Source organism: Grammomys surdaster, unplaced genomic scaffold (genome assembly GCF_004785775.1).
Source record: "Grammomys surdaster isolate TR1022 unplaced genomic scaffold, NIH_TR_1.0 149, whole genome shotgun sequence".
In the NCBI taxonomy this organism is placed as follows: Eukaryota; Metazoa; Chordata; class Mammalia; order Rodentia; family Muridae; genus Grammomys; species Grammomys surdaster.
In genome coordinates, this window is record NW_021604607.1 from 7441860 (window position 1) to 7454179 (window position 12320).

The window sequence follows — 12320 nt, forward strand, 5'->3', positions numbered from 1 at the left end:
TCATGAAGTACTAGGAAGGCTGAGAACTGCTGCTCTAGAGTGTCATGATGTACTAGGAAGGCTGAGAACCGCTGCTCTAGAGTGTCATGCAGCACTAGGAAGACTGAGAACCACTGCTCTAGAGTGTCATTCAGCACTAGGAAGACTGAGAACTGCTGCTCTAGAGTGTCATGCAGAACTAGGAAGGCTGAGAACCGCTGCTCTAGAGTGTCATTCAGCACTAGGAAGACTGAGAACTGCTGCTCTAGAGTGTCATGCAGAACTAGGAAGGCTGAGAACCGCTGCTCTAGAGTGTCATGCAGAACTAGGAAGGCTGAGAACTGCTGCTCTAGAGTGTTATATTTTTTCTAGAAGGAACTTCAAGGTCCTCATCTCAAAGCTTGTTTTCTCTGGTGAACTTTTTCTTCAGTTGTGTTCCTGAAAATTGAACTCAGGGTTTCATGGACACATAGGAAAAGACTCTAGCACTAAGAGCCCTAACCCACACATAACTCTTAAGGCTTTCCTTGCCAGCTGCTTCCTTCAAGTTTGAGGTATAATGAGCCTTTTGTATTATCTGGCCTCTTTCTACAAACAAATGATAGTTTGAGTAATGTGTTAATGCCTAAACCCAGGGATCTTCCACTCTCATGTAAGAATACTCTCAGAAGCAGGCCCAGAGAGCGCTCCAGAAAAATTACTCAATGGTCCTTACCTTTTTCCTCCTCTGGCCACTGTTGGTGATTTTGTCTGGAGTAACGCCGAGGTCAGCCAGCACTTTGGCAATTCCTCTGGCGTCTACCCCGCAGTTGGGAGCCACGTTGGTCTCACATCGACGATGGACATTCATTTTGCAGACTGTAGGGAAACATGGGGGATAGACAGCCAATGCTCATGCCCAAAACATGACCTTTACCAAATTACAGAAGGAATGTGCTCATTTGAAAGAGATTGGAATATGAAGAAAAATAAAAATAGATAAAACCACCGCCTACTCCATTACAAAGAACTACAGTCACCCACCAGCCACCTTGCAGAGAATGCCCAGAAGATGATTCTGGTTGTTTCTCCCTGATGCTATTTCTGCATACATGAAGAGCAAGCAGAAGTCACGTTTCCATTAGGGCAATAGGATACTGCCTCTGTGAGAACCAACTTATTTTCACTGACCTATGCTTGATTCTAGGCTCAAATGGATGCATGCCACATATGTGGTCTGCCCACCGCTCTAATGTGGGTCACACAATACAGGGTGCTCCCTGGTAATTACAGGAGACACTCAGCGAGCTTCCAACAGGGCCAGAAGAAAACAAACAGCCCTGAAATCAGCCAGAGTATTTCTGCTTGTCCTACACAGACCTGTCCTGAGAAGAAACATCTTGTTTGAGCTTTATCCCTGGGTTTTATCAGATCCTAATGAAACCTGGAGAAACATTATGTCCAGACTAATCACCCCATTTTGCCTGAGGCTTGAGCTGGGAGCACTGTGGGGTTTATACTCCACAGGTACAAGCTACTTATAAGACACCACACCACAGGGCATTTACTGCCAGTCCTTTAGCATAGGATATCATATCTGGTTAGTTTGAGGAGATGGAGCAACGAATCTAGACTCTGACATAGCAAGGGTGTTGGAACTATTGAACTGGAACTGGAAAGCTAATAAGCTTTAAGAGATTCTGAGGGTATTATTCAATGGTAGAATACTTGCTTACCTACCCACGCATAGAGCCCTGGGTTCCATCTTGGATGGCAGGGATGGGGTGGGGGGCAGTTTCAGGAGACCTATCACCTCAAGGTTTCCACTACTTTCCAAACCAAACTGTGGCCAAAGCCTCTGACACAAAGGTCATGGGACGATGTTTAAAATCCAAACTGTCACATGGGTATGATGACTATGATTGTTTTATTACTCAATGATGCCCCCATACTGCAAAGGACGTGATGCTGGCATGTGACAACTCAACCGTTACACGGCACATGTCCTGTTCTATTGCTACTTATTGTTGTCAACCTCTTACTGTGCCTAACTTATAATTGCAACTCTGACACAGGTATAAGATAGGAAGAAACACAGCACAGATAGAGGTTCATACTATGTACAGTTTCCAGGGCCCACGAGAACTCTTGGCCATATCTCCTGCCACTTCTATGAGTGTTTAGAGCCAATCTGCTTCTTTGTACCACAGTATATTAACTGGATACAGATAGTTTTAGAACTTGCATTAAAAGAGGGGCAGTGCATAGTGATAAGCCAGCCAGCTCACCAGGTAGACAGGATCCCTGGTATGTACCTAGCAAGAGAACACTTGTTCCGAGTGTGAACTCTAAATCACCAGAGTTCACTTTGTAGGATTGAAAAAGCTATACTTTTAAATTTATTCCAAAAGGTTGTGTTGTATAGCATTTACATGATGTCTGATTTTAGACCACAGTGGGGTGGAACTAGAAGTCAGCAAGAGAAAGATAACTGGAGAATCTCAAGCAACACACTGCCAACTAACAAGGAAGACAAAGGAAGACTCCTAGGGGAAAAGCGATTGATGTGGAAGGTACAGCTTATCAAAATTGATAAGATGTAGCCAAAGCAGTACTTGGAGGGAAATTTATAGCACAAAATGTATATATATTAGAAAGAGAAGATCCCTAAAACCGGTCATCTAAGCAACTAGAAACTAAGCATCTAACCATCTAAGAAACTAGAAAAATATACAAATGAAATCCAGGATAACGATAAGATAAAAATTACATCGAAATCAATTGAATTGTAAATGCAAAGTCAAGTGAGAAAAAGCTGTTTCTGTTTTTCAAAAGATCAATGAGCCTTTCACCAGGAAAAAAAGGAGAAAAAGAGAGAAACACACAAACACACACACACACACACACACAGAGAGAGAGAGAGAGAGAGAGAGAGAGAGAGAGAGAGAGAGAGAGAGAGAGAGAGAACACAGTTGCTGAATTGTTGTTGGGCCTTCTGCATTGGAGACAAGAGCTGGTCCTTAGTATATCTGAAATGATAGATACCAGAACCAAACGTCTGCCAAAGCATATACAGGAAGAAAAAGCCAATAAGAATAGCTTTTCTATTACTAAACACTCAACAATCACCTTCTGAAACAGAAAGCACTGTGTCCAGATATTCACTGGTCAAGGTTATCAAACATTTAAGAAAGAAAACCTAATTTTCTGATGTCTCTTTTAGGAAATAGAGGCAGAAGAGATACTTCCTAACTCATCATGAATTCCTACCATCCAAACAAGAAAAGGCAAGAAAAAGCTACAAAGCAAGATTTTGCATGTTAGATGTAAACACTCTAAACAAACAAAAAAGACTGACAATACCCTTAACAAAGCAATAGCAAGAATTATCTAAGAATGAATTAAACCTAACAGGGAATTAAATGGATCTCTTTCTTTAAAAAAATTATATTTTATTGTATATTTTATTCATTTACATTTAAGATGTTATCCCCTTTCCTCATTCCCTGCCCCCCATAAACTCCCTATCCCATCCCTCCTCCTCCTTTTTGCTTTTATACCATTTTAATTACATGCAAGTATTAAGGCCAGTTCTAGGTTGAGGAACTAGCAATACAATAGATGCAAATATTCAAGGAACAAGCAAGACAATAAACACAAATAGTCAAAGAACAAGCAAGGCAATAAACAAAATTCTGTGATCACTGTTTCTAAGGGCTTATCAGGATGATCAAAATATCTGAGCCTACTTCCCTGGACCTAGCCCAAAGTCATTTTCACAGCTGAAGGCTACTTCTTTGTTTTAGCCAAAAATTTAGATTCCTGTCTGAAATTACTTCTTTGTTCTGCCTAAGATTTAAATTCCTGCCTGAAATTACTTTTTTGTTCTAGCCTAATGTCAGATTCCTGCCTGAAACTCATCTCCTTGTCCTTGGCCAATGTCAGGTTCCTGCCAAGCAATGGATCTTGTGGAATTATTCCAGGTGTGAAATGCATATTCAACATTAGGAACAAGATTTTTTTTTTTTATGCTGAACCTGTAGAGCAGGACAAACATAAGAACCAAAGGGCACCACACAGAGAGGAAGCCAAAGGGTCCCTGTCTACAGATGCAAATTTGTCTGTAGAAAATGTTAAAGAATCAAGATTAATGGAGAGAGAAGAGGGGAGGTGAGAACAGGAGGAAGCAGGCACAGGGAAGAGGAGGGAGGGTAGGGGAAGAAGAGGAGGAAGAGAAAACTCCCTTAGAGCCAATGCTTGGTTATAATAAGGTTCAGGACACAGGGTTAATAGGAAAAGTCAATCAATTCCCTATAAACTAGCCATGAATAAAGGAATTTAAAAACTAAAACCATTATCACTTAAACTAACACTTCTAAATGAATGATAAAAAATCTAGCCAAATACATACAAGGTTCATATGAAAAAAACTATGAAATTATGATTAAAAACCCTAAAGATTTAATTTCTGGAGTTTCATCCCATGATTATGGATGGAAAACATTGAGAGGGATCCTATAGGCTCATGTGTTTGAATTCTTGGTCCCCAGTTGAAATTGTTAGGAAAGGACAGATTGTGTCATTGTGGGTAGGCTTCGAGGTTTCCAAAGACTCTCCAGTGTTCGCCCTGCTTCCTGTTTGCAGATAAAACTGTGATCTCAGCTGCTCCTTCTACCACAACGCCACTTCGTCACTTCGTACTCCGCCAGCGTAACTAAATGCTTTCTTTATCAACTGCCCTCACGACGTCTTATCACAGCAATAGAAAAGCAACTGAGATAAAAGCTCAATGCTGTCAGAACCTTAGCTTCTCTGAAACTGAATTATAAACTTGAGGCAACTCCAACAAACTGGTTCCAGAAAGACAAGAAGCCCAGGATGATCAGCTTAGTAACAGAGAAGAATAAAGTCAGAGGGCAGACATGAATTCTAAGACTTACTATAAGCTACAGCAATCAGGACAGTACAGAATCAGTCAAATAAGAAAGTGGGCATTAGGTCATTACACTGTGGAGCCCAGAAAGGGGCCCATAAAAATATAGCTGTTCAATAGTTTACCAGGGAATAAAGCTAATATGAAGAAGTAAGCATAACCCTTTCTACAAGTGGTGCTAGGACGGCTGACCTTCGCATACAACAACAACAAAACAAGCAAATAAGACCCTCAGCTCAGACATAAAAGTGAGCTCAAAATGGATCATAGACCAAATATAAGATGCAAAACTATGTAGCTTCCAGAAAATAACAGGGGAGCTTTGGGTGACCTTGGGTATGGACTAATCATTTTAGATATGTCATCAATGTCCTGATTTAGCAGGAAGACAGACAGGAAGGAAGGAAGGAAGGAAGGAAGGAAGGAAGGAAGGAAGGAAGGAAGGAAGGAAGGAAGGAAGGAAGACAACAATAATAGCTAATGGTGAGCAAGACTTCAATAAAACAAAGAACTCTACTCTGCAAAAGACAGCTAAAGCAAAGAAGTTGACAGGCCACAGATTGGAGAAATGTATTTCCAAAATATGTCCCTTATCAGGGCCTAGTATCCAAATTAGACCCAAAACTCAGCAGTGCAATGAAAAATAGGCAAAATATGTGGACAGAAACCTCTCCATGATACTCAGATGGCAAATATATGAGGATATTGTACATGTTATGCATCATTAAGGTTTAATTCAATTAGATTAATTCAGTTAATTTCTAGTTAGGGTTTCTTAACCTCTGAGCCATCTCTCCAGCAAGTTAGGGATTCTATTGCTGTAATAAACCACCATAACCAACGCAACATGGGGAGGGAAGGGCTTGTTCGGTTTACACTTCCACATCACAATTCACTGTGGAGGGAAGTTAAGACAGGCACTCAAGTACAGCAGGAACCAGAGGCAGGAGCTGATGCCGAGGCCATGGAGGATGCTGCTTACTGGCTTGCTCACATGGCTTGCCTAGCTTTCTTACAGAACTGAGGACCACCAGCCCAGTGGTGGCCTCATCTACAATTCGCTGGGCCCTTCCATATCAATCACTAATTAAGAAAATGTCCTACAGGCTTTCATGATCTTATGGAGGCATTTTCTGATTTGAGGGTCCCTTCTCTCTGATGACTCTGGCTAGTATCAAGTTGACATAAAACTAGCCAGCACAGAGGAGGTGGGGAGGTGGCTTAGTGGGTAAGAGCACTTTCCCTATAACCATGCAGACTTGAGTTCAAGGCCTTAGCAACCTAGTAAAACTCTGGGTGGCAAGTGATAAAAGAGGAGGCCTGAAGGCTTGTTTTCATGTCCACTTGTATACACAGGCATGCACACCCATATAATCATGTGTGTGCAACACACACACATACACACACACACACACACACACACACACACACACCCAGAGAGAGAGAGAGAGAGAGAGAGAGAGAGAGAGAGAGAGAGAGAGAGAGAACTACACCATTCTGTTAATATTAAAATGAACAAAATCTATAACACTGACAACATCCAGTACTGGTCAAGATGTGAGATATAAACCCTCATTCATTGCTAGTTCAAGGGTGAGGGAAGCGAAAGGCAGCAAAGCCATTTTAGCTATTTAGACAACTCAGTAGGCCCTCATCCTCCCCAAAATTCTCTTTTCCATATAACCCAGCAAGTACACATCTGGTACTCCTTACATCAGAATCAGTTGAAAATTTACTTACACCAGAAACCTGCCCATGGATGCTTTCAGCATCATCTGACAGAGGGGACTCTCAGGGCAGTGGTGTCCTCCTGCCTCCTATGCCACAGTGCTGGATGCATGCCACTGTAGAACTGTCCAGTCTCACAGATCTTCTGATGCCCACCATAAGCCTCAGTGTAAACTGTGGACTTCACATGATGACAGCATGTTGGCACAGGTCCACCAATGTAAACCAGTAGGTCACTCTGGTGTGGAGCACTCGTGGTGGGCCTGTGCGTGTGTGGGGCCAGGGCTCTGTGTCTCTACACTCCTGCTCAGCTTTGCTATGAGACCCAAGCTTCCCTAAACCCTAAAGTCAATAAAGCAACTAAGAAACTGCTTGTATCAAACCAAGCAGGTGAGGCTAGGCCCCCTGCTTGCTCCATGAGGGTGATTACTGGCCTGTAGTGGGCACAGCATTGAAGTTTCAGCTTAATGGATGTTCCAGGGTGAAGGCAGAGTGGGAATGTGCAGAAGAGAAGTTTTCTCAGATACAAAAACAAACAAGAAAACTCTACAGTAGCCCTCTGGGTCTGGACCAGATATCACTAGAAAGGTCTGAGCAGCTCACATAGTCCCAGACACTTGCCTCTGCTTGGCTTTCCACCCCTCCCCCATGAGCAAGTCAGTAACTCTCACCTCTCCAGTCCTGCCTGCCCAACAACACTGGGTAGCACTCTCTTGCCCAAGAGCAACTAACTTGTTTGTTCAGTTTAACTGCTGGCGCCCTCTGGTGTTGAAATGTCAGATCTGTCCTTTCCCAGGATGGATTTGGATTTGGAAGGTTAGTGAACTGGGGGTTTTAAAGAGGACTTTGCCTTTCTTTAAAAACAAAACACCATCCTCTCACTTGTCAGTCAACTCAGACAACTTGAGGAAGCGGCAGAGAAAGGACTCTGAAAAGCCTAGTCCTGGAACAAAGCTGGCTGGGCATAGGGGCACTGGGTGACTGAGGTACCCACTGAGAGCACAGGCAACTGGAGGCTGTGGTGATACCGGGAGGCCACAGACCAAAAAGTGAAGTGAATGTGCCAGCTGGGACCAAATGAAACCTGAGTGATATTTACATGAAGTGGTCATCAACACACACACACACACACACACACACACACACACACACGACTATGAGGGAATACTAAATAATGCTGTTAGCCCCAAACTGCACCCCACTCATGGTCCTGAACTACCTGATCACAATTCATTTGCACTAGCTTCTTAGAGATGAAAATATGTCCAAAAGAAACAGGTTACTTTGCCTTGTGGAGCTCTTACTTGTTTTAAAGAGCCACTGTTGCTCTGTTACATAGCTTGCATTCCTGGTGAGCTGAGCACCCACTATGTGCAGGTGGGACTGCAGCAGCAGGGCCATGCCAGACCAGTCTGGGATTTGGGCACATGGACCTGCACCTTCTGTATTATGCTCTATGATTGGGAGGGGGTATTTCTAGTTTCACCTTTCTAGGCTCACAATAAGAAGGGAAAGGCTTGCCGGGCGGTGGTGGCGCACACCTTTAATCCCAGCACTTGGGAGGCAGAGGCAGGTGGATTTCTGAGTTCTGAGTTCGAGGCTAGCCTGGTCTACAGAGTGAGTTCCAGGACAGCCAAAGCTATACAGAGAAACCCTGTCTTGAAAAACAAAACAAACAAAACAAAACAAAAAACAAAAAAAAACAAAAACAAAAGAAGGGAAAGGCTTGTAAATATCATTTTAGAGCAAGCTGACCTTCTGAGGGTGGCAACAGGGCCATAGTTGAAGAGGTAACTGGGCCTGTGTGGGCTGTATGAACGCTCTGTATCATCTGAGCTGGTGCTGGCAGATAAGCACAATGCACACAGAAAGGCTTGGGAAGATCTAAAGCAAGTGCTTTAATAGCAGTGACATCTCAGGTAGAAGGTAAAGACATCATAGAGTGCACCACTTTATATACGCATGTTTCCCTTAAGCCTTGCTTGACTCATTCACGGGGAGGATGCATCTTTATATTACTGGTGCACATTTAATTCTAAAAACAAAATTGAAAAAAACATTATGACATGAGGCCTAGTGGTTTAAAAGTAACAAAGGCCTGAATTTGGGAACTGATGAGAGTGACAGTTCTTTTATGTTTTTAAATATTCAAAGTATGTTTGTATAACAGGGAAGCAGAGGCAGATGTGGTGGCATTTGCCTGTAATCCTAACCCCCAGGAGCTGAGGCAGGAGAATTACAAGTTACAGGATAGACTGAGCTACTATTGAGACTTTGTCTCAGAAAAAGATGAAGGAGAGGAGGAGTGGAGAGGGAGAGTTGGGGGAGGGGGGAGGGAGGAAGAAGGGTGACCTGTCCCTCTGTACTAACTCTTTCTATTACACTAAGAAGGCAGGAGAGCAAATGGTGACCTGAGTGCAGTCCAAACCAGGACGCCGAGTGGTTCTCCCACCCATAGCCTGTGGTCTACAGTTCTGCTTAAGTTTACCTCCTCCTGCAGGCACTGTGAGCCCGGGACCACAGGAGTTACTAAGATGGATGTCAGAGAGCCCGGGGCCAGGGAAGACCCTCCAAGCTAGCCATTTCCAAAGAACACATTCCTCCTGCCTCGGTGCATGGCAGTGATGCAGTCAGCAGACCCTTGACATGCGTGATGAAGCACAGGGCTTTGGCAGAGATGTGCAGGTCAGACTGCAGCCTGTGAAGGAGCTCTGTCCCTTGGTATCTTCTGACTCTGGGGTGGCTGGGCTGATGTGTAAGTGGGGGTGCTTAGACAGTAGGTAATGAGAGGACTTAAATGGCTTCTGGATAAACGGCACACTAGTCAGGTTACACATCAGTGGTAACCTGAACTTCAAAAGCCCACTTCTAGGCTATAGATAATGGCTTTTACGCTCTACAGAATAAGAACCTGTAGCAAAGGGCCTCAGACTGTGCTCAACCTAGAATCACAGGCAAAGAAAGGAATGAGTCTGTTTGTCTGCCTCCTTTAGAGCCAGTATTTTCCTGGCCTTGCTTGAGGAGCTCAACAGGTCAATAACTGTATAAGCCTGGTCCTTCTGTAGGAAAGGCAGGGAAAGGACAGCCCAAAGGTCAGAGGCCAGCCCCTGACAGGTTTCTGGCTGTGTGCCTGTTATATCAAACTTTTGCTTCTCAGTCATTCAACAGAAGAAAAGTTACATAGCACACAACAACACTTCCTTCACTGTCTGACCACATACAATGGAGACAATGACGGTCCTTGAAGATGATGTCACTTGGGCATCACAGGGACTGCAGTCTGTCAGCATCGTATGCTCAGTGAAGTCTGCACAATAGCAGCATGGCCTCTTAGTCACACTTCTTAGCCAAATCCCTGCCACTAAGTGATTCAAGATACAACTGTTCTCCCCCACAACACCTGGACCGACAAAGAGGCAGATCCTGAGAGAGCAAGTGTACGATGCTTGCACCCATGTGGATCAGGTAATTTCAAGCTAATGGTGCAGCATGACCATGGCCAGCACAATGTCACAAGTCCATCTGTTGCAGCATGACCATGGCCAGGACAATGTCACAGGTCCATCTGTTTAGACTCAAGTTCTTGAGAAACCTGTTTTGCTGAGAACACTAGAACTGTTCCCAGGAGTAGGACTGGCACTGAGCTGAGTCCACAGAGCTTCCCATGCACCATGTGTAACAGGGGAGCTGACCTCCAGCCAGGACGGCTCCCATGCTTGCAATGGTGAAACCTGGCCGAGCCTGCTGAGCAGGAGAGCAGGGCAGAGCTCCATGGGGTCCCCACATAGGTCTGTGGCTACACCAAGTCTCCCCTCTCTTTTATTTCAATCTCTCCTTCATTATCATCTTACTGATCCTCCATGGACTGTCCATAGATGGCCACATCCCCATGGCAGAAACTGAGGCTCAGAAATAAAGTAACATGTACACGTCCCACAGCTCAGTAACAGAAACAGAACCCCCATCTCAGGTTCCTCCCTCTGTTTCTGCTACGCCACCTTCAAAATGTCTGTTCCAATGAGTGTGCTGGGTAGCCCCAGTAATAACACAGCAATGTGACACATGGAAACATATTCAAGGAACCTGAATAAAGGGCCTACTTGTGCATATGATCCAGTGTGCACACAGTATGTGCACATGATCTAGTGTGCACACAGTATGTACATGTGATCCAGTGTGCACACAGCATTAGACAACCACGAACAAAGTAAGATGTTTACATGGAGAGTATTTTTAAATTAGGCTTTATTTTCTTTCCGGTTATATGAATAAATAATAACTATCTTTTGATAAATGTAATGTAAGGAAATAAGCAGAATATGGATGCACTGATCATGGAAGAGATTTTTCTAAGACCTTATGGACATTGTAAATCATGGTTGCTGTTTTTTTTTTTAAGTAATCTAACAATGTTAAAGGGGATGAATTCTTGGTCCATCACAGGTGACAATGCCCTAGTGTGACTTTCTCCAAGAGTCAGCTCTGAGCAAAGGCTGGAGAGAGAAAACCATCAATTTATAGCTATTCCTTCATCAATCTTCAAAAACTATGCCCTCCCTTCCGGTCCAGTGCCTCTTTTCTTTAAATCTTCCATTTTGTTTTCCCCCAGTTGCAAACACTCTGAGGCACAGTCATGAGTACCTTGTCACGTTTCTTCCACACTCCTGACCACGTTCTTCCAAGAGAGATCTTAACAGGCAAACGGTCAGGAGACAATCAATGGTTTCTCAAGGGTATGTGATCAACACTCCAGCCAAATCTGGAACCAACTTTACAAAGAAATGCTACAGGGACAGAATGTTTTTCACAAAAGGGAGAAATAAAGGGAGGGAGATGTGGATATTGGGCTGAAGGTTCAGGAAGAGACTCACCTTTACACTGTAAGCCCTGCCGCAAGAGGCCCCAGAGCAGGGACCCACAGTGGTCACAGAACGTGGGGACCTTGTAGTTGTGGATCCCGAACTTGTGGGGCATGTTGACGCTGAACCGTTGGGAGCCCACCTGCAGAGACAGGAAGACACACCATCAGTACTCAGCTCCTCTGGGCAGCTCTTTGCTCCCTGGGTTCCCAGACAGATTCTTAGAGAATCCCATTCTCTGAAGGCACACATCACTGCAGGCCCCTGAAGGGAACCTCTCCTCTGGCCCAGCTTTCACTTCCTAAATCATCCTAATTCACAGACAAGATGAGACTGCCTCCCATGTACACTCCAAGACTTCAGCCCTCTACATGATCATAACAGACAATTAGCAATGAGCACCTCACACTGAAGTCAGTTACAAGACGCCACTGGGTACTATCAACACGGCTTTGCTCACAGAGGTCTAGCCTAGGAAGGAGAAACTTCCAGCAGCTTAAGATGAAACCCAAGCTCCCATAAAGTAGCACATGTCCATAGCATAGTATGGAAGATGACTAATAGATCGATGGCCACAGGACACTGAGTTAAGGCACTATCACCTTATACCACCATCATAATGGGTGGGGCCACTGGTTCCTCAAATTTGCTGACAAGGAATTGAAGGCACTGTGGGATTCAGGAACATGCAAAGAGATACAAAGACAGGCCCATGTCCACATGTGTCCCATTACAGAGCTCAGGGTTCTAATCCACTCTGCTGCTACTCGTTCATTAGTGAAAAGGAGAAAGGTATAAGACAGAATAGACAGAGAGGACATTGAACAGAAACTCAGGTGTCT

The 12320-nt window shown here is 44.1% G+C and overlaps 1 protein-coding gene across 1 annotated transcript in view; it reads right to left on the reverse strand.

Annotated features, from left to right (window-relative positions):
- Window positions 1-12320, reverse strand: part of Prkce (protein kinase C epsilon) — a 481124-nt gene that overhangs the window by 163541 nt on the left and 305263 nt on the right. Inside the window, exons 7-8 of the mRNA XM_028765100.1 lie at window positions 11491-11620; window positions 695-837 (exon numbers count right to left, since the gene is read on the reverse strand). Of these exons, the coding sequence (XP_028620933.1) occupies window positions 695-837; window positions 11491-11620 (273 nt within the window). The remainder of the gene's footprint in view (window positions 1-694; window positions 838-11490; window positions 11621-12320) is intronic.